Below are 20,240 nucleotides of genomic sequence, written 5' to 3' on the forward strand. Positions count from 1 at the left end.
GCTGTGCCCAGATACTCAGTTTTTGCCAAAGGTAGTGTCATGAGTAAGTTCCTCATGATGTTGCCGCAATGGCGGTCGAAAAAGAACTGAGGAGATGGGTGGGAACCCTCCTGAGCATGCGTAGTAGGACGTTGGGGGAGGGTTCCTGCAAAATCTTTCCCAGCTATAGAAAGTTCCAGAACGAGACTCTGCACAGGCGCAGAGCCCATATGTGTGATGCACAGAGATCACAAAGAACTGCAAGGGGAAGCCAAAACTGGTGAAAGTCACCTGCCCTGCTTCTTTTGGCAGGAGTGCATGAGAACAACTCTGTCCAGGGGGCTCTTCCACCAGCAGGAACAGACTCAGGATTCCAACCATTCTGTATATGGCACATACTCTAAGGTGTTCCATAATGCATGAACAATGAGTAATAAATGTAACATCATGAAATCTCAGGAGCCATAATGGAGCTGAGTAAGAATTCCAGTTGCCAAGGTCTGGGAGTTCATTGCTCTGCACATCTTCTTGCATTTTCCCATGGCGAGAAGAAACAATCCTCTTTGAAACCAAAGCTACATATTATGCAGAGTCTATATTGCAAACTGCTAGTTATAACTGTAATGCTACTCTGAAGTATACTATGCTGGGCCCATTTGGACCACCCAGACCATTTTTACTTGCTTCAGAATAGCCTGTGGCTTTTGAATTAGCTCTTTAAAAGCAGGTTTAAGGAGTGTTCTGGGCCTCCTGTGGCTTTAACAGGATTTCCTCCATTTGTGAGAAAAATACAGTGCAAAGGATTTGATACCCATCAAAGGAACAGGGGTTTTAGCTTGTGGTAGAGGTATGTGATTTACATCCAACTTTTATATAAGTCTTCAACAATCTAAACTGGTCTGAGCGAGTGCCCAATCATCTTTGTTTGCTCCATTATGAAAGATAAAGGGTGCTTTCAGATAGAATGCTTCTAGCACTACCCATCAAAATCCATTGTGCAAGTATTCCGTCTTTTCCTTCTTTAAAAAAGAGGGGGTTGGATGAAGCAGTGGGAAAACATGGAAGGGTTGCAAATTGAAGATCATCTGGGTCTCCTATAAAATTCCACGAGTGAGGCAGGGTAACGGGACAATAGAAGGCTTATCTGGAAGCAGCCCAGATCTATGTGCAACATTCGCAATGAAGCTCAGAGCTACTTCTGCTTGCTATTCATTACTGTCTCTCTATTGGGAATCATCTTCTGACATCTATTGAAAGAGAGACTTTAACAAATAATACTTGGCATCTCAATTTGCATTTTTGTTCAATGTAAACAAGTGGAATGGTAATTTGGGGAGGAGAGGTTTGGACAACTTTTCAAAGTAACCCAGCTTTATATCCAGGCCAATTAAGCTCAAATTTAAGACTGTTTAGTTAGATAATGAATTGCCAGCTTAACTAGACACTAAAATCCTAATCAAAGTTATAATAATGAAAAGATTTGTGTAGTTGTAAGCCCACAGGAACCTAGGGCTAATTAATGTGTGATGTTCCTTAATGTGAACCAGAGGTCCCTAGGTTTGAACGCAGTGTTTAAAGCTGGTAGCAAACCCTGATTAAGAGGAAACCCGTTTAAGGCTGACCATGGTTAATGCTGGTGCCAATGTAGCATTTAAGCACAGTTACAGCTGGTGAGGGATCCACTCCAGACAGGAGATGGGAGAGTATGGGGGAGGGAGCACATGAGCTTGTGCCCTGTTGAAAACCTCTTATAGTGCAATTCTATACATATCTTCCCAGAAGTAAGTCCTATTAAGTTCAATGCTGGGTCAGTCTGTACAGGATTGCAACCTTAACCATGGTTAAGAAACGGAAGGCACTTTCTGCAATAGCCGCTAATAGTCTATGCATAATGCTTATTAAGGTGAAAGCCATTATTGTACCAAAGACAATAAACTAAAGGAAGCTACGCACTTCGTAGCATGTGTGCTGAACGTACACTGGGGTTTTCCACATCAAACATGTAACATATGGATGAGATACATGACATGCTGCAACATATACCTGTGTGTATATATGTGTCAGGGAATTCTGATTGGGCTTTGTGGCTTGGATCCAAAAGTACCTTATGCAGAATCGCAGCTCAGTTTATGTAAGGCATGCCTCCCCCCTCCACACAATTCCATCAGTCCCCTGTATTCTCCATGTCCCATCCCGTGCCATTCCTTCAGAGAGTCCCTCAACTCCCAGGATTTCTCCTGAGGGCTCCCCCAGGAAAGCCTAATTGAGTAAGCAAAGTTTCTCCTGCAAGTATCTGAACCCAGCCTTATATGTTTCCTGCAAGAAACCCCTTGTGACCTTCTTTTGTCATGTAAAGTGTGGAGCTGTTCTAATTGAATGTTCAGCAAATAGGAGGGGGAAACAAGCAAGAGAAAAGGAGACAGGAGCATCAGTGAAACAGCTGCCATAGTATTTTGCAGTCTGCTTCTTGGTTTCTCTACTGCTCTTGGCTTCAGGTGTTGGCCGCAATAACTTATTTATTTATTTATTTATTCATTTATTCATTCATTTATTATTGCATTTATCACCCGCCCTTTTTCCTCCAAGGAACCCAAGATGGCGTACATAATCCTCCTCCTCTCCATTTTATCCTCTGAGAGTCTGTGATTGACCCAAAGTCACCCAGTGGGCTTCCATAGCCGAGTGGGGACTAGAACCCGGATCTCCCGACTCCCAGTCCAACACTTTAGCCACTACACCACACTAGCTCTAATAATGTCAGAAATGGATGATAGTGTCTATACAGGGCTTGCTGTTTTGGGGCCTGTATGCTGGATAACGGACTCTTTGGAATTAAACTTCTTGTCTTGCTAACAAGGACATTGTCATATCTTCAGGAAATGCTGAATATTCACATTTTAGCTAGGTATACCCATGACCTCCTTTTCAGTTACACAAACAACGACACCTTAAAACATTTAGTGCCACTTTCTGTAGTGTCAATGAAATTTGAAAAGGGTACAGACCATCCATGAAAGCTTGTACAGCCTTGTCTACGTTGTTATCAAACTGCTGTAGCACCAGTACTATTTCATTGTTGCTTTTGTTGGGAACAATTGACCGCACAGCATTGATCTGCAAGGAAGAGAGATGAGCACAGGCACCTTAAAAGACAGAAAAGCCCAATGCAAAACGAACGGGTTAAAGAAGAAAGAAAGAAAGAAATGGCTTGCAAATTTGTAACAGCCTGTTTATGCAAAATAGTCGAGAGTGCCTTAACTATTCTGTTTGTACTATCATATCCAAATCATGTAAATAACAAATGAAAATTAGTTCCATTCCTTAAGCTCCTAGTGCATTTCTGATGTGTCCCTCGGTGTTGATCCTAGTTGCAATGTCCTCTTTTGCTCCCCTGAAATTGTGGCTGACATTTCCATTTATTTGCATCCTGTATGCTGCTTGTTAAGTCTTAACCGGTTTCCAGACAAGGATACGCAAGCACAGCTGTTAATGCATTATACACATTGTGCCGGCCTGGAGATGCTTTTGACATTTCAAGTTTGACGGAGCTGTAAAAAAATTCCAGCAACATGAGATGCGCCATAACACTTGTTTCCCTGCTTTCATTCAGCTCCCAACTGGGCTGGCTATCATGCCTCTCCTAGCATGCTACAGGAAGGACGATGTGGCAGGATTAAGAGAAGTGCACCCAGAAGGCCTCATCTACTCTGCGGCAGGGTTGCAGAACCTCAGGCCTGGGGGCCACATTGAACCTGCCTTTGGTCCCAATCCAGCCCTCTGAAATTCCCCAGAGGGCCCTACTCCCTTCCCCTGGCCCCTCCCACCCCCTTTCCCCAGGCCACTGATCCTTTAGTTTAGTGGCTTCCTAGCTTTTGTCCTCCCACCCCCTTCATTCTAACACGTTGAAATGCCTCTCCTAAGTCTTACATTACAGGCAATAAGAGCTTTATGAGAAGATATGCTGGTGTTTAGCCCCGCCCACCCACTACTGAAACCCACCCAAGAGTTTCTCCGAAATGGAATTGGGCCCTTAGTCTGAAAGGGGTTCTGCACTCCTGTTTAATATTTATTTATTGATCAATTTATTGCATTTTTATACCGCCCACTAGCTGAAGCTCTCTGGGGGGTTCAAACAACTTAAAACCATTCAAAATATAAAACAGTATAAAAACATGATATAAAATACAATACAAAAACACAACCAGGATAAAATCAGCAGCAGTGCAGAAATACAATTTTGAAATACAATTTTAAAATGCTTTAGAGGCAACTTCCTCAGAATGGGCCCTCTGATACCCTAGAGCTGACTCAGAAGTCATTGGTGGAGGGTGGCCATCATCGCAGAAGTTTGCACCAGACAGGCAAAGAATGCAGGGGTGTTAGAGTTGGCATAGAGCAAGGGTGGGCAACTTGTGGCCCTTCGGGTGTGTTGGCCTTCATTGACTATGCTGACTACGGCTGATGGAAGTTGTAGGCCAAAACATTTGGAGGACCACAAGTTGGCCATCCCTGGTACAAAGGATGAGGAGGGTGGAACAAAAAGGGAGGAGTTAAATGGCAATGGTCAGCTCTACAATGACACGTTAGCCACTCATGTAGCTTCTTTGGTGGTGTTCTATACTTGCCCCTGCAGAAAAATAAAGTATTCCATTGACTGCCTTTTATCATTAGCATTTTTCAGAAAGAAAAAAAATATGGCGTTTCCCTCAAGATGTGGACATTTAGTCCAAATTAAAGGCATTTTTGAAAGCAACTAAATGTGCCCACTTCACAATTTTGAGATAAAGAAAATATTGTTTATTCTGGAATTGGTCATTGAAGCTGAAAGGCTGCTTGTCAATATGAATGTGGATTTACTTTGATAGGAGCGTGTGGCTCAGTCCTTCAAAGAGTTCAGAGTTCAGGCCACTCCAGGTTTTTGTTTTAATGCATTTTGCACTAGAAAGCCATGCTAGTAAACCATAAGTCAATGTCATGCCCATGTATTTGTAAGCCTCTTACTCTGAATGAAATGGGTAAAGTGTGGATTGGAAATTCAAATTTGTTCAAATATCACTTCAAATATAATTTATACTGCAAGCCACTTATCTGGGAATAAAGCCTATTGAACTCAATGGGACCTTCCTCTAAGTAAACATGCATAAGATTGTACTAGGAGTCACAATTGCATCTCCTTCTTTACATGGGCATAAAGGTAAGCCCCAGTTCTTGTCAAAGAAAACTTGAGAAAATGTCAGGTATCTGGTCAGTTCTGGCATTTACTGCTAATTCTCAATATTTTAGGAGACCAGAAGAAATGTCAGAACATTCTAAACGTTAGCAGTAACACTCAAGTCCACCAAATATCCCTTGACCAATAACCCCATTCCAAGCTAATATTTTATTTATTTATTTATTGCATTTAAATCCCACCTTTTTTCCTCCAAGGAACCTAAGGTGGCGTACATAATTCTCCTCCACTCTGTTTTATCCTCACAACAACAACCCTATGAGGTAGGTTGGGCTGAGAGTCTGTGACTGGCCCAAAGTCACCCAGTGGGTTTCCATGGCTGAGTGGGGACTAGAACCCAAATCTCCCGACTCCCAGTCCAACACTTTAGCCACTACACCACACTGGCTCTAATATCCCCCTTTTACCCATAAAGGGCACCCCTTTCTATTCTTCAGGTGAAAAATAACCATATACCAGGAAACGTCTAGCCCTGGCATGAAATGAACTGTTTTTGCAGGTGTTACAGTTCCATTTAACAGCATTAAAATAATTCACAGTTTTCTTGAAGGATATGCTATGTCAAATATGTTAACAGCTTCCTGAAATATGTTCTTTTGACTTCGGTATTTTTTTTTAAAAAAAAAACCTCATCCTTGACTCATATTATTACCTCTCACTGTACATTTCATGGTTACAGAGAAGCTGAGGGGTCCAGATGCAAAAACAGGACAGGACCCTGCAACTGTAATATACCATACTGATGCCACGCATTACTGTAGCATCCTTCCCCAACCAAGCACCCACCATGAGACTGTCTATATGCCTTTTGGTAGCTGTAACTCTGTGCTGCATCAGTTATATAATGCAGCCACAGATTCGAGCCACCGCAGGGCTTTCCTGCGAAGCTGCACATTGAAAAAGTCGGGGACTTACCCTGACTTTTTCAGTGGCAGCAAGGTCAATACAGCTCTTTCGCCATCTGGACCTTGGTTGCCTTCCACCAGGAAAGGGGGAGGGCGCGACTCCAGTATCCAGACAACTGCCAGACACCCTGCACTCTGTCCTTGATATTGGGATTACCCGATGTCACCCTGGGGTTGGGGGGCGAAGGGCCACGCCAACTCAGGCACCGTGAAGGACAAGGGCCCCCGGGTTCCAGCACATCTAGAGGGCACTAGCTTTGGGGAAGGGCTGCCCTGTAGTATGTTAATTAGAGATAAATACCTTTTCCTTGATGTTTGCTTGCGAGGTGATTTCTGCCATCTCCAATTTGAAATGAATAAGGGAGCTGCAAGTTACAAGAAAGAAAGAAAGAAATTACTTTGGTCGCTTTTTAATGTTTTCCTGCTATGGCCCATGTTCCGGTAGCACACTTGATGTAAGCATACCTTTAAAATGCTTTGCACTGACAAGGAAATTAATCACATTGTAATTACATACAATTTTCTTTTTAGAGTATCAATGAAAAATGTATTATAAAAGCAACAACAAAAAACTTAGGGCTAAATTACACCCTATGTTAAATGTGTAGCGTCCAGGTGATCTTCATTTTCTCTTTGACCTCCAAGTATTAATGGTTTAATTTGTTTTAAACTGTGTATATTTACTGTTTTATATTGTTTGTATGATTTTACCTGTAAGCCGCCCTGAGATCCTTGTCATAGAGGGCGGGATACAAATGTTTAAATAAATAAGGTGTATAGCTCTTGATCCAGACTGGGACCACATTGCACAGGAAGGGGAGGTTTAAATCTTCCCATGCAGCCATTTTGCCCCTTACATTTGCCACCCTGCCCCTGGTCTGGGGGCGAAAGAAAGAAAACTCCATTGTCAGCAATGGGTGGGGTGGGGATTTTTCTCTACAATAGGGTGAGCAGGTATATTTATGGGGCAAAATGGCTGGGTGGGAAGGTTTAACTCTCTCCTACCCATGCGCATGGTCCCAAGTCAGATCAAGGTCCTATGGACTTACTTGGAGGTAACAAAAAAAGTGAGGATCACCTGCATTCTAAATTTTCAAAGGTACTATGCAGCTTAGCCCATAAAAAGGCCTTTAAAAATAAAGTTAGACTGCAGATTACACTCAGTGGAACTTACTTCTGAATAGACACACATAGATCGTGTCTAACATCTGCATCCTAAATGTTATTAAGAGGTAGGAATAAGATTGACAGCTTTTTCTTTTCCTGTCTTTGTTCTTCCTATGCCTTGATCAGAGACCTAAATCTTCAGACGTTAGAGTAAAAGTGCTCTGAAGAGGTCCACCTGCTGATTTGTGCAAACTGAGCTGCTGTGAAGGACCCAGAAACAAACCAGGCCAGTTTTTCCCCCCTGGTCAGTTGGCAACCCTAGCAAAAAACAGTGTTTCCTGATAATGTCACTCCCCATAATTCACTGTTGCTTTTGTTGTGAGGGAACCATCCCCCCCCCACTCCGACCCCCAGCACTCAAGCCATTAAATACAGTAGCTAGAAAATGGCAGTGCTTGCAGTAGTTTTGTTTGTGGAGATGGAAAGAGCGAATGAGGCTTCTGCATTGCCCCACTGCAGCTGAGAGTAACAATACCGAGCAAGGCATCAGGCTGAAAATCCGGCAAAAACAGCAACTTCCACTACAGCAGGAGAACGAAAGGTAAAAAGGATTGTCTGAGTTTTGACCTGCTGCACAATCATTTTGAAACATATTGCCGAATTAGAAAAGCTTAACATTTCGGAAAGCATGATTGTCATAAAAAAGCATAGATACAGCCCACAGAATTCGGTGTATTTGTAAGAGGTGAGAAAGTAAACCTTTGAAGGATAGTAGTAACCTATGGTGCTTCTTCGTTAAATAATACAACAAGATTTCTACTAACTTGATTTCCTTTTGCGAAAGTAAAGGAGGCAACGTTCAGTAGTCCCTTAACTATGATAGATTCAGACTGTATTTTTTTTTAAAAAAAACAACCTAACAAATAAGCTTGATTGCAAAAGGGGAAAGAGAGGCTACAATGGGAAGGCCTTTAGCAATGATTCTCTTCTTCTGAGAGCCAGCCGAGAGAGGAAAGTATACCATTCCAGTTCGTTCAAGCCCTGAATACTAAACGCATTGAACGGAGTGTACGTATAGAAAGCCTGCATGGAAAAGCTTCTCAAGCCTTATTGTCAGCTTCAGAGCTGTGCCTCTTTCTTTTGCAGAATCTCATTCACTTTTCCCATTTTGAAAATGTCACTGCATGCCCAGCCTTGTAGGATGAAAAGACAAAGGAATAGAAAAGAAATAAAGCACATTTTATTTAAACAGGGTTTACTCCTTCCAATGCTGGTTTCCAAGCACAAGTTTCCTGACACAGGGAAACGCTTTCTATTTATTCCTTATGGAGAAGGGCTGAATGCTTCCAAATGCTTGGTTCTCAATCAAAGTCCACACCCACGGCTGGTGAAAGGGAGCAGGATTTAAGAGAATAGCCATAGATTGGGAAAGGCTAGAGAGCGCCTTTCCCCTTTGATGCAGCTTCTCTCTCATATGAAAAGCGTTGCGACTTTCTCTTTTCTCACAGAACAAGCACAAAGGAACATTAAAAAAACAAAGCAGCAGGGTTTTTTAAAAAACAAAAGGATGGGTACAAAAACAAAATAAAACTGAAAGTTAGCACACAACTGTTTTGGGAATTAAAAGTCTGAAAGAGTAGGCAATGGCAAGAAAATGTATGTATTTTAAAGACATATTTAGACATGGGTGCGGTCATACTCCTGCTTTTCTCATGGCCTGTGGAACTCATTGCTAAGATATTTTGAGATAAGAAATTTTGAGAAGCAGCAGGAACATCCGGAGAATAGGGGAAGACAGTGAACATCAACCCCTCATCCCAAGGTTACACTTCTTAAGACAGGGGTGGGCACCTTGTAGCCCTACAGGTGTTTTAGCTATAACTCCCATCAGCCCTAGCCTGGGGGCTATCTTCAAGGCACCATGTTGGTGCCGTGTTCCCCCCAAATCCCGCGCTTTCACTCCTGCGAGGTTGCACCAGATAATCCGCATGCCAAGGAGCAAGCGCGGGGTTTACGGCGGTCATCCACCCCCTCCCAGAGACTAGGGCAAGGAGGAGGAAGTGGTGGCAGTGATTGTAGCAGCTCAGGGGGAAGAAAATAATTTATTTGAGAAGGAGGAAGAAGAGGCAGCTTGGGGGAAGAAAATAAACCCTTTTCCTCATGGCAAGGCAGCACAGGGTGTTCCAGCGTCCATTCTGCTCGCTGCCCTGCCTTCTGCCCGGTGACCAATTAGGGCTTGCCATCCGCCGGGAACACCCCTGGAGCGGCTACATTGCAAGGACAGACTGGCCGAAGAGCCGGGATGCCCTCATTCTGGATGGAAAAGTCCTGCTGTGCCTTTTTGCTCCAGGGTGGCTTTGAATGTGCCGTGAATGTAACCGATGCCGTGCAGATTCGGAGTCACCCCAGGGCAAAGAAGGCATCAAGACAGCCCTTAGCATAGCCAGTGGTGAGGGATCATGAGAGTTGTAGGCCAACATCTCTGGAGCCTCAAGTTGCCCAGCCCTTTTTTAATTTTAAAAGTTTCATTTCCAACATAATAGAAATGTGGGGTTGGAAACAGTAACTAAAGAAAAAAGAAAGAAAGAACATGAGCTAAAATCATATCCATTCACAGTAATAATTCACAATAGAAAAAAGGATAGAAAATGGTTTGACTTTCAAATATATACATTTAGGGCACAATCCTATAAATGGTTAGGCAGAAAGGAATCCTACAACTCCCCGCATTCCTCAACCAGCATAGCTATCTGGGGAATGCTGGCAGTTGTTGGGCTTTTTTTTGGTCTAAAACGCAGAGGATTGTGCCTCAATATAAGCAGTCCATATATCTAAATAAGCATCCAAATGAAATTGATGACTGTAGGGGATATATGTTCAAACGTAACCAGAGCAGTAAGATTTAAATATATGCAGGCAATAACCAGAAAGAAGTCCTGGTTGTACTTTTTATACTGTATTTTCTATTTGTGTTTTTAACCTGTTGGTTGTTTTATTATGGTTTTAATTTCTGTGAACCGCCCAGAGAGCTTCGGCTATTGGGCGGTATAAAAATGTAATAAATAAATAAATAAGCCACTATGCCCGCATCATATGCATGAAAGAGGCATTGTTCACAATACGTTGTCAGTATCTAGCAGAGCTAGCCAGCTTCTTAACAAGCCATAGTGGTATCCAATATGTGCAAAGCATAGATTTTTTTGGGTGGGGAGACAGCCTCAATTTTAAATCTACGGAAATAATACATATGGAAGCTAGGGCAACTTTCCATTGATTAGGCTGCATAGAACTTTCTAATTCCCTCTTCCATTCCTCTCTAACATTCTGAGCATTAACTTTATTATATTCCAAAAGACATTAATAAGCAGCCATTGTAGGCTTAGCTTACAGACTTGCTTTAAGAACTGCACTAGAATGGGAGAGAGAGGGTCATGTGAAAGATCATCAGAAGTAGGCTGTAAAGATTCTGGTTGCTATTTCTTGCACTTGTCACTTTTGAGGAAGTGATAAATAATACCAATTGCTATTGTGTGTTCCTGACTGATGTTGCCTATTTTAGAATGACTATAAGATGTTATAATGTTGGTATTATTGAAAAGAATCATTTGGATTGTTATGTTTTGCAAAGAATTCAAAGTGTTTCTTGTAGTAGTAGCAGCAGCAGTAGTAGTAGTAGTTGTAGTGATGATGATGATGTGAGCTACTGTGGGCATATTAATGTGGAAAACCAGTATATAAGGGAGCTTTGGTTATTGGGCAGTATGGAAATATAATAAAATTAATACAATGAATTTATTCATCATTATCATCTAAAATCTAGCCTAACTCTAACAAACATTTCCTTCAGGATCTAATCCATCCAAAGATAAATCCACTGATTATTAGCAATTAGACAATTTAAGACAGCTGAGGGCGAAATTAAATGTTCTGCTGATCAGGTATAGCAGAGTTATTGAGTCATTTATCTCCATGTTAGCATGTGCGATGTGTGATTTAAAGACAAAAACATGCTGCAGGGAGTAGTGTTAGCCCTGGTATGACCATGCTGGCCTAGGTGCTGATGCCAAGCCTGTTTGCCACTGCCCCATCACCTGCAACTCTCTGGCAGGTCATTTGATGTCCTCCTGGGCTGCAGGACCTGGGACTTTGGCCCTGAGGTGGTCTAGCCCGAGATGCACCACTGCCTGGGTCAGGTAGTAAGTTGGATCAGAGACTGAAGGACTCAGTCTTTTCTGTCACATTCCCCTTCCTTGATTTCTGCCTCTTTTACACTACGAATCCGAGGGAAGGTTCCTTTTGTAATGTATAGTATTATTCTGAAGTGCTTTAAAAACAATAATGATAATTATACACTGGCTTTGGTACTTGTGGGAGTAAATTATCTACTACCTGGGAACATCCTTGGTTATATGGATCCTTCCCCTTACCTTCTCTCTGCTCTTCTTTCTTGCCCATGTCATGTGTGGCATATCTGGTCTTGTGGGAAGATGGTGAACTTGATGGCATTTTGGTCTCTTCTACCCATCCATCTCTAGTCGTCCATTTAGATTTTCTCAAAGAAGCTTTCAGATATCAGTCCTAATGCTTTTCTAAGTTTGGTGGGGATGGTGTAAATTAGAGATGAGCAGATCAGAACAGGTAGCTCAGCAACCATTGCACACAACCAACAAAGGCTGCTCTCTGCCTGTGATGGTGGGTACTTCTGTAATGGCCACCAACCTCAATGGTTTTAAATGGTGATTAGATAAATTCATGGAGCATAAGGCTATCAATGGCTATTAGTCATGATTACTGTATATTACCACCAATGCCAGTTGATAGGAACATGTTGAACTCATGGTTTGCTTGTGAGCTTTCCATAAGACATCTGGTTGGCCACTGTGCAAACAGAATGCTGTACTAGATAGGCCTTTGAAGTGATGCAGCATGGCTTTCCTTATGTTCAGTGGGATGTCTCCTCATATATTTCACTTCCTGTTTTGGACTGCAGTTACTGGGTAAGCTAATGTCTGGCAGCATAATAAGAACACAACAGCTATGCTGGACCAGACCAATGGCTATACTGGAAGGCCAGCATGGTGGGTGATTGGGTAAGGATGAGAAGGAAGGGATTTAAGTTTTCAATTGCTTTTGATTAATTATATTCCACTGTAAGCTAAACTGTAGCTGTGAGATGATTTTCTTTTGCAGTATTTTTAGTTGGTCTTAAAGGCTAGGACTTTAACATCATAAACATCCTTTAAAACATTTTGTATAAATCTAAATACTATAAACAGAAATAAATCAATAAAAGTAATTTTCATGAGCTTTTGTCTCATATTATAAATCCTGTTATACCCAAGCCCAGGAATTTTCCATCACAAGGGCAGACTATTTGATGGGACTGGCAATAAAAACCACAAAAGCTAATACACAGCAACATTAAGCCTTTTTTTTTTTTTTACGAAGTTTCCATACTTTGTGCAACTGGCTCAAAATGAGTCCTGGCTGGTTCAGAAATCACACTCATGTTACAGTCACAGTAAACCCCCATTTAGGGTGCAATCCTATGCAAGTTTAGACATAAATAAGTCCAACCCCCTAAAATCATTTTGAATACAAATAATAAATAGATAAAATGGAGAGAAGTTCAAGGTGATGTGGTGACAGCACTGCCATCTAAATTTCTCCAGAATGCCTCTGGGCCCTCGTGTGGGGCTCGGGGCATTCTGAGGAAACTAAGGCCACAGCTAGACCTAAGGTTTATCCTCGGATCATCCAGAGTTCGCCCCTGCCTGAGCACTGGATCCCCTGTGTGTCACCTAGATGAACAGGTTTGACCCCTGGACGATCCAGGGATAAACCTAAGGTCTAGCTATGGCCCAAGACTGTAGCAGCTACAGCTGGTGCTTCTCTTCAGGGTGAATGCCATTGCTCATCCCCAATAATCCGATGAGGGGCCCACTAAGGTGGTGCTGCCTAGGGCCCCCTCAAACCTGATCCTGCTTCACGCATTTTATATTTCTTTGCATTTTTGTCATTAAAGGTCTAACCAGAAGTGACAACAACAGGTCCATGATTTAGAACATGAGTTATTGCCAAACATATATAAAGCATATTATATGGGTTGGGACCGCAATACCTAACAGAGAGCACCTCTCCCACTATGAACATACCCAGACCATTTTTTTTTTAAAAAAAAGTAGGCTGGGTGTTGATGGTGGACCTGCACTTAAGAATAGCAACCCACAATCTTCTTTCTCTTTCCATTATGTCTCCTCTATGGAGAAAGAAAAATGAAACGTGCAATGTCCTAAAATCTGCCACGTTATCTCTCTTTGTCTTGCCAGGTATCTGAGTCATTCAAAAGAATTCATACTGGCGCTGACTTTAACTTTACAACTGTTTGCCAAGAGCCCAACTGTAAATTAATTTGCCTCAGCTGTTCCTGCCCAAATGTTTCACTGACAGCGGATTGCAGCTTGGGAATATAGTGCCAGGACTCCCTAGACAGGATTTCCCCCCTTCTTGTTGCAGTCATTAAACAGGGAGAGGATAACATATAGCTGCTAAAAAGTTAGAATATTTATATGTATTCTTCATAAGCCCTGGGTGTCAGTACACTTTTAGTGTAACTGAGACCTTAAGCTAAGAAATGTGGAAAGCTTCCGCTCACTCTAATTTACCCAGGAGCAGTAGACTTTGTTTTTATTGTCTGTTCTGGCCTTGTGTTTCTTTGGAGGCTGCTATGTTGTTGTTATTTTACCTCATAGGAGCATGGTTGGCCCAACACATTTTGCTGTCTGAGACAAACAAGATGGCACTCACTTCCTATTCCATACACAGAACCTGAACAGAATGCCTATTATTATTAATTATTATTATCATTGCATTTATATCCCACCTTTTTTTCTGCAAGGAACCCAAGGTGGCGTACATAATCCTCCTCCTCTCCATTTTTTTATCCTCACAACAACCCTGTGAGGTGGGTTGGGCTGAGAGTCTGTGACTGGCCCAAAGTGACCCAGTGGGTTTCCATGGCTGAGTGGGGACTAGAACCTGGATCTCCCGACTCCCAGTCCGACGCTTTAGCCACTACACCACATTGGCAATCAGTTGAATCTTACTTCACCACTGGCAATGGGACAGCATCCTCTACTGCACCTGAGGGCAGGAAGCTAGCTTAGGGGGCTCAGAGCAAGCCATGTAGCACACAGAGCTGTCCTCCAGCACCTTGCTGCTGCTTGCTCACTGTTCTGCTTGGCTCAGACAAATGTTGCAATGCAACAATAGTGGAAACAGTGTCTGTCATGTGAGCAGAGCCATAAAGACACAGACTCTCTGGCTGCTGTGTCTACCTGCTCACTCAGTCACGGGCTCTTCCCAAGGGCACTGTCTCTTGTGAGTCTGGAGAAGCTGACTAGATGAGGCAGCCACTCAGCTAAGGCCAATGTTGTCAGTAGGTTTGTGCAGAGTCCATACCATCTTTAGAGGTTTTACTGATGTGCTAACCAGTGTGAGAGTGGGACTGTGCTGAGTTGCCCTGCCCTCGATATTGCATGTATGACTAGCCCTGTCCCTGGCATCTTTGCATGCAGTGTGCCCACCAGTCAGCTAATCCAGGCCCTTTTCTTTCAGCCAAATTGGCTTCCAGGGTTCAAGCCTGGATGGGAGAGAAGGACATTGGAAAACAGGCTGGAGAGGTGGGAAACAAGCTATGGGAAGCAGCATCTCCTGCCTGTGTACCCCTTCTGACATGGGCTCCCCCCATGAAGAATCTTCTGATGTGCCACTGCACATGTTGCAATGCCCTAAAGGCAGCATCTGATGGAGGCCTTATACTGTTTCAATAATTGTACAGTCATGGGGGAGAGGCGTTGTGTCACTTGTCACTAATCCACTGTAAGCAATATTCATGAGGTGTCCACAAAACACCCACACAGTTACATCTCACATAGCGACTACTGTGCAATTTGGGGGTAAATATTGCACGTTTTCAAATTTGGGAGTTATCACTTTTTGTGCTTCAAAAATGGGATATTTCCCCAATAAAAGTGCTTTGAGGGCAGCTGAGCAAACTATGCACCGTAAATGGAAACAATGTGCAATGTGAGGGCCAGTGTGGTGTAGTGGCTAAAGTATTGGACTGGGAGTCAGGAGATCTAGGTTCTAGTCCCCACTCAGCCATGGAAACACACTGGGTGACTTTCAGCCAGTCAAAGACTCTCAGCCCAACCTACCTCACAGGGTTGTTGTTGTGAGGATAAAATATAGAGGAGGAGGAGGATTATGTACGCCGCCTAGATTGTAAGCCTATGCGGCAGGGTCTTGCTATTTACTGTTTTACTCTGTACAGCACCATGTACACTGATGGTGCTATATAAATAAATAAATAATAATAATAATAATAATAATAATAATAATAATAAAAAAGGTGGGATATAAATGCAATAATAAATAAAATAATAATTATATGCAAAATAATTACCACTGAGTAAGGCCTAAGACTGCATTCAAAAGCACTTACACATGTGGATAATATTCATATGCCCAGCCATGCATGTATTTAGGTTGCTTGCTAGTCTGTCGCTAGAATGCTGTTCATTGCATAGATCCAAGTTGTTTTGTCTCTCCAGTGACTGCACCTCCCTTGAAATGGCTTTGTATAGTCATCAGATTATTTATGCGTTTTTGTGGGAGATCCACTCAACTGAGTAATATTCACATAATATTTGTATAGCACTCTTCTCTTAATATCACTGATGCAGTTGCAGCCTTAATGTGTGTGCCAATTCAGCAGTGATCAATATATTCTCAATGTAAATATTTGGCATTTCACTGTTATCTGTTTCAAATCAATGTTTGAGAGATGTCACCAAAGATGTATCTGTTGGCTTGGTAGACACATTGCAATTTATATTGCCAACCTTCCAAAGCAGATCTTTTGCAGATCTTTTGAACTTGTTCAAATATTTAAAAATGAAATTCAAATAATTCAGCAGATGACAGGATACCAGCTGTCTCCAAACTCTACAACCAATCTATTGTGATACCTGAAAAATGACATTGAACATAAACAACTCATACCAGGTTTATTATTAGCAGCCAGCAATGTGTATCACTCAATACTGGAAAATACCAGTACCACCCAGAATTTGAGATTGGTTTAGGAAAATCTGGAATGTAACTCTTCTTACAAAAATAACTTACTTCATAAGAGGACAATGCAACCCACAGAATGATAACTTCATACAGAAATAATCACAGTTTATTAAATTTTGGAATGAGAAGTTCAAAGATAAAATACAACTCTATGTTTTCTTTTCAGTATTATGAATCCTGTTTTGTATTTGGAGTAGATATAGTTACTTTGTAAACAAACAAAAAAGTGAGGGGTGGGACGGGGAGACAGGAAATGGAAGGAGAGAAAAAAGAATAACTGATTAAGTAGCCGGCTTAGATAAGGCCACATTTATGCGCTCTCTCTCTCTCTCTCTCTCTCTCTCTCTCTGCATGAATGATTTGTTGGGTATCTTGTCAGTACGTTATATTGAAATTATTATTATTATTATTATTATTATTATTATTATTATTAAAAATTGCAAGGCAAGCATTACAACCCTTTATTTTCCCCTGCAACTTAGATTTTAATATGAGCCAGAGAAGAACCCATCTCAATCTTCTTTCCTCTTCTCTTTACCTTTCTGTTGCTCCACCAGTGGGTAGGGAAAAAAGAGGGAGGTCTCTTCCCCACCCCCACCCCACATTTGGTACTAAGTAGCAAACCAGGCATCTCGAGTCCTGGGAAATGTAATGTTCCCAGTGCTCCTGTTGCCTGACTCACTACTGAAGAAGCCCCAAGTGGGAGAGGGAGGAAAGAGACCTTCCCTCCCATCATTACTGGAGCAGAAGCACCAAGGAAAGCAGGCAAGGGATTGTAGTTTTCCAGGCTGGTGATCAGATTATGTCATCAAGGAGTGATGGGGTCCAATCTGGCTTGCATTTGGACTCAAACAAGCCATTTCCCCATTTTTTGGAACAATCGTTTTGTTTGGCAAGCCCAATTACAAATCCAACTGGGAGGGGTGTGTGTTGTCCATTCACCCAAAAGACAAAGCTCTTTAGGCGGTGTACATTTTTATCTAATATATGAAAGCAAATATATAAAAAATAAATACTTGCCATAAAATAGCTGCCTTGACATCCTCTTTAGAAAGCATTTGCATGTGCCTGAGGCTTAAATGAAACAATTTAAATCCTTCTTCTTTTTAGGCTGAGAGAGAGAGAGAGAGAGAGAGAGAGAGAGAGAGAGAGAGAGAGAGAGAGAGAGGTACAAAAAGGTAGCCAGGAGTAATTTTATGACCACCCACTCTGGAGCTGTCACATTAAGGTCAAGCCAGTTGCCATTTAAGTGCAACTCACTGACCACTTACAACTCTCATATAAGCCTACACATGCTTGTGTAAATTCATGTTACAGGCTTGGCTCTGGTCTTCGAAGTCAGAAAAGCAAATAAGACTAACCATATGGTCACAAGCCAGATTGATAAGAAGAAAGGATAAAATGAAAAGTGGAATTCAAACAGAGATCTTCATGGAAAAAAAGTGGGTGATCATCAAAGAAGCATGATCTGAACGGTTTTTTTTGTCCCAGGAAGTCAGATTATCATTTATTTTCCCACCAGTGGAATACTGCAAAAGGGTATCAATGAATAAATTGTCCCCACTGTCCAATTTTTAAAATACTCCATATTCAAGGACACATTTTATTTTTGTATGCTTCCCTCGATTCACCTGAAACACAGTGCTCAGTGTATGGCCATGATTTTATAACCCTATACAGGTGCTTCACCGCTCAACTAGGGATGGGGACATGGGCGTGCATGTCCCTGCATGCTCAGCTGCTGCTTAGACCGTTGCGTGTTGAGCAGGTTTGAAAAGGGCTCTGTAAGCATGTTCAGCTGAAAGTGCTTACAGAACTCCTGTGACTGGAAACCGTGATAAGGTACGGTTCACCATCATGGTAGCTCTGTAAGCATATATATCTGATCATAACCTAAAAATAAAAGGATGCTTCATTTCACAGGCGTGTTTCAAAGAGTGTTTATTTACTTTTTAGCCCATATTTTTCAGCCCATACACTGTCATTTGCTATTTCTGGATTTTCAGTTTTTAAGTGGTTAAATAATGAGGGGCTTTGTCCACAATACAACCCTTTTTTAATCACTCACTTGCAAATGGATTTGGAATTTTGCCATGCAATAGCGTTTTTTAAGCCTGTCAAAGAGCATTTGCAACAAAAAAAAACATCACTGCAAAGCACCACAGGTGATCTTCTTTTATGGCATTTTTATGGCATATTTAAAATTTGTCAGGCTTATTTAACCATTGAAGGAAATGAATAAGTTGGCACACAAGCCAGAGAAGCAAAAGCTGGGTGTGGTTTATTTAACATGATCAAGACGATAGATTGGGCATAAATTCTATGCATCTTAATCTGAGAATGTTCTTGAAGGATATGCATAATTTTAGTAAAATACAACATAATAAATCGTAATTGCAAATAGGCTGCTGCAAGACGAGTAAGTACATGGTAGAGACGAGAAACAAACCCTCATCTTATTTATTTATTTATTTATGACATTTCTATACCGCCCAATAGCCGAAGCTTTCTGCGAATCTTCAGAGTCGCAGCCCTAGTTTCTGAACTACACATTGTGAAGATCTTGCTTCTTGAGAATAGACGCTGTGACAAAAAATTCCTTCTTAGGTTTTCTTTTCTCATAGTGAACTTGATTCAATGGTTGCCTTAAACTTCAGTGGCTCTCTGGGCAGTATTGTCCCTACCAGTTAGTTGACTGGTAGGGACAATAAAAAAGCAGAACCACAATAATAATAATAATAATAATAATAATAATAATAATAATAATAATAATTTGAAGGAACGCCTCCTCCCATATGTACCTGCCCGGACCTTAAGATCATCTACAGGGGCCCTTCTCCGTGAGCCCCTGCCAAAGGAAGTGAGGCAGGTGGCTACTAGGAGGAGGGCTTTCTCCGCTGTGGCACCCCGGTTGTGGAACGAGCTCCCCAGAGAGGTCCGCCTGGCGCCTACACTGTACTGCTTTCGTCGCCAGCTGAAGACCTTTTTATTCTCTCAGTATTTTAACACTTAATTTTAACTTAAATTTAAATTTTACTGTTCTAACTCTGAATTTTAATCTTATATCAATTTTGCTGCATGGTTTTATCCTGGTTGTGATTTTATACTGTATTTTGTATTTGTGTTTTTAACCTGTTGGTTGTTTTATTATGGTTTTAATTTTTGTGAACTGCCCAGAGAAAGTCGGCTATTGGACGGTATAAAAATGTAATAAATAAATAATGTATTTCTTGCCCGCCTCTCCATTTTGATCAAGGTGGGAAACAACAATAAACAATAAAATACATAATACTCAATTAAAATATAATATACATTGTTAAAAACTTCCTAAAAAACATCTTCCAAAGGTGACAGGTACACTGGTAGAACTAACAGATAAATTATGTGAACAAAGAACCAACAAAGCATGGAAACAAAATGAGAGCCAAATAGATGTGAAAACTCCTCAAACCAGTTGCATGGCAGCAGGAACAGGCAACTCAAATTTCGTGTGTGAACATTTTGTGTGGAAGTACTGGGTATGAGAGAGCTGCTTGCAAAATAAACTACCGGGATGATTATATTTTGTAATGTATTGATCTGAGGTAAGAAACACTGGTACGATAAGCCATGACACATGGCATTCCATCCAGAAATCTGCAATAGCATTACAGAAGTGTGTGAGAGAACTGATGGAACAGTTCAGATCAAAGAAAGATCTGAATATCTGCAGATCTGCAGATCACAAGCTGAATATGAGCCAACAGTGTGATGTGGCTGCAAACAAAGCAAATGCTGTTTTGGGCTGCATTAAAAGAAGTATAGCTTCCAAATCGCACAAGTTACTGGTTCCCCTCTATACGGCACTGGTTAGGCCTCATCTTTAGTATTGTGTCCAG

General features: G+C 41.6%; 1 protein-coding gene across 1 annotated transcript in view; it reads right to left on the reverse strand.

The window, feature by feature from the left end:
- SPATS2L (spermatogenesis associated serine rich 2 like) overlaps positions 1-20,240 on the reverse strand; it is a 77,135-nt gene that overhangs the window by 35,758 nt on the left and 21,137 nt on the right. The window contains exons 2-3 of the mRNA XM_063116200.1: positions 6,416-6,479; positions 2,985-3,093 (exon numbers count right to left, since the gene is read on the reverse strand). Of these exons, the coding sequence (XP_062972270.1) occupies positions 2,985-3,093; positions 6,416-6,454 (148 nt within the window). The 5' untranslated portion in view covers positions 6,455-6,479. The remainder of the gene's footprint in view (positions 1-2,984; positions 3,094-6,415; positions 6,480-20,240) is intronic.

Source organism: Elgaria multicarinata, chromosome 2, assembly GCF_023053635.1.
Source record: "Elgaria multicarinata webbii isolate HBS135686 ecotype San Diego chromosome 2, rElgMul1.1.pri, whole genome shotgun sequence".
Lineage (NCBI taxonomy): Eukaryota > Metazoa > Chordata > Lepidosauria > Squamata > Anguidae > Elgaria > Elgaria multicarinata.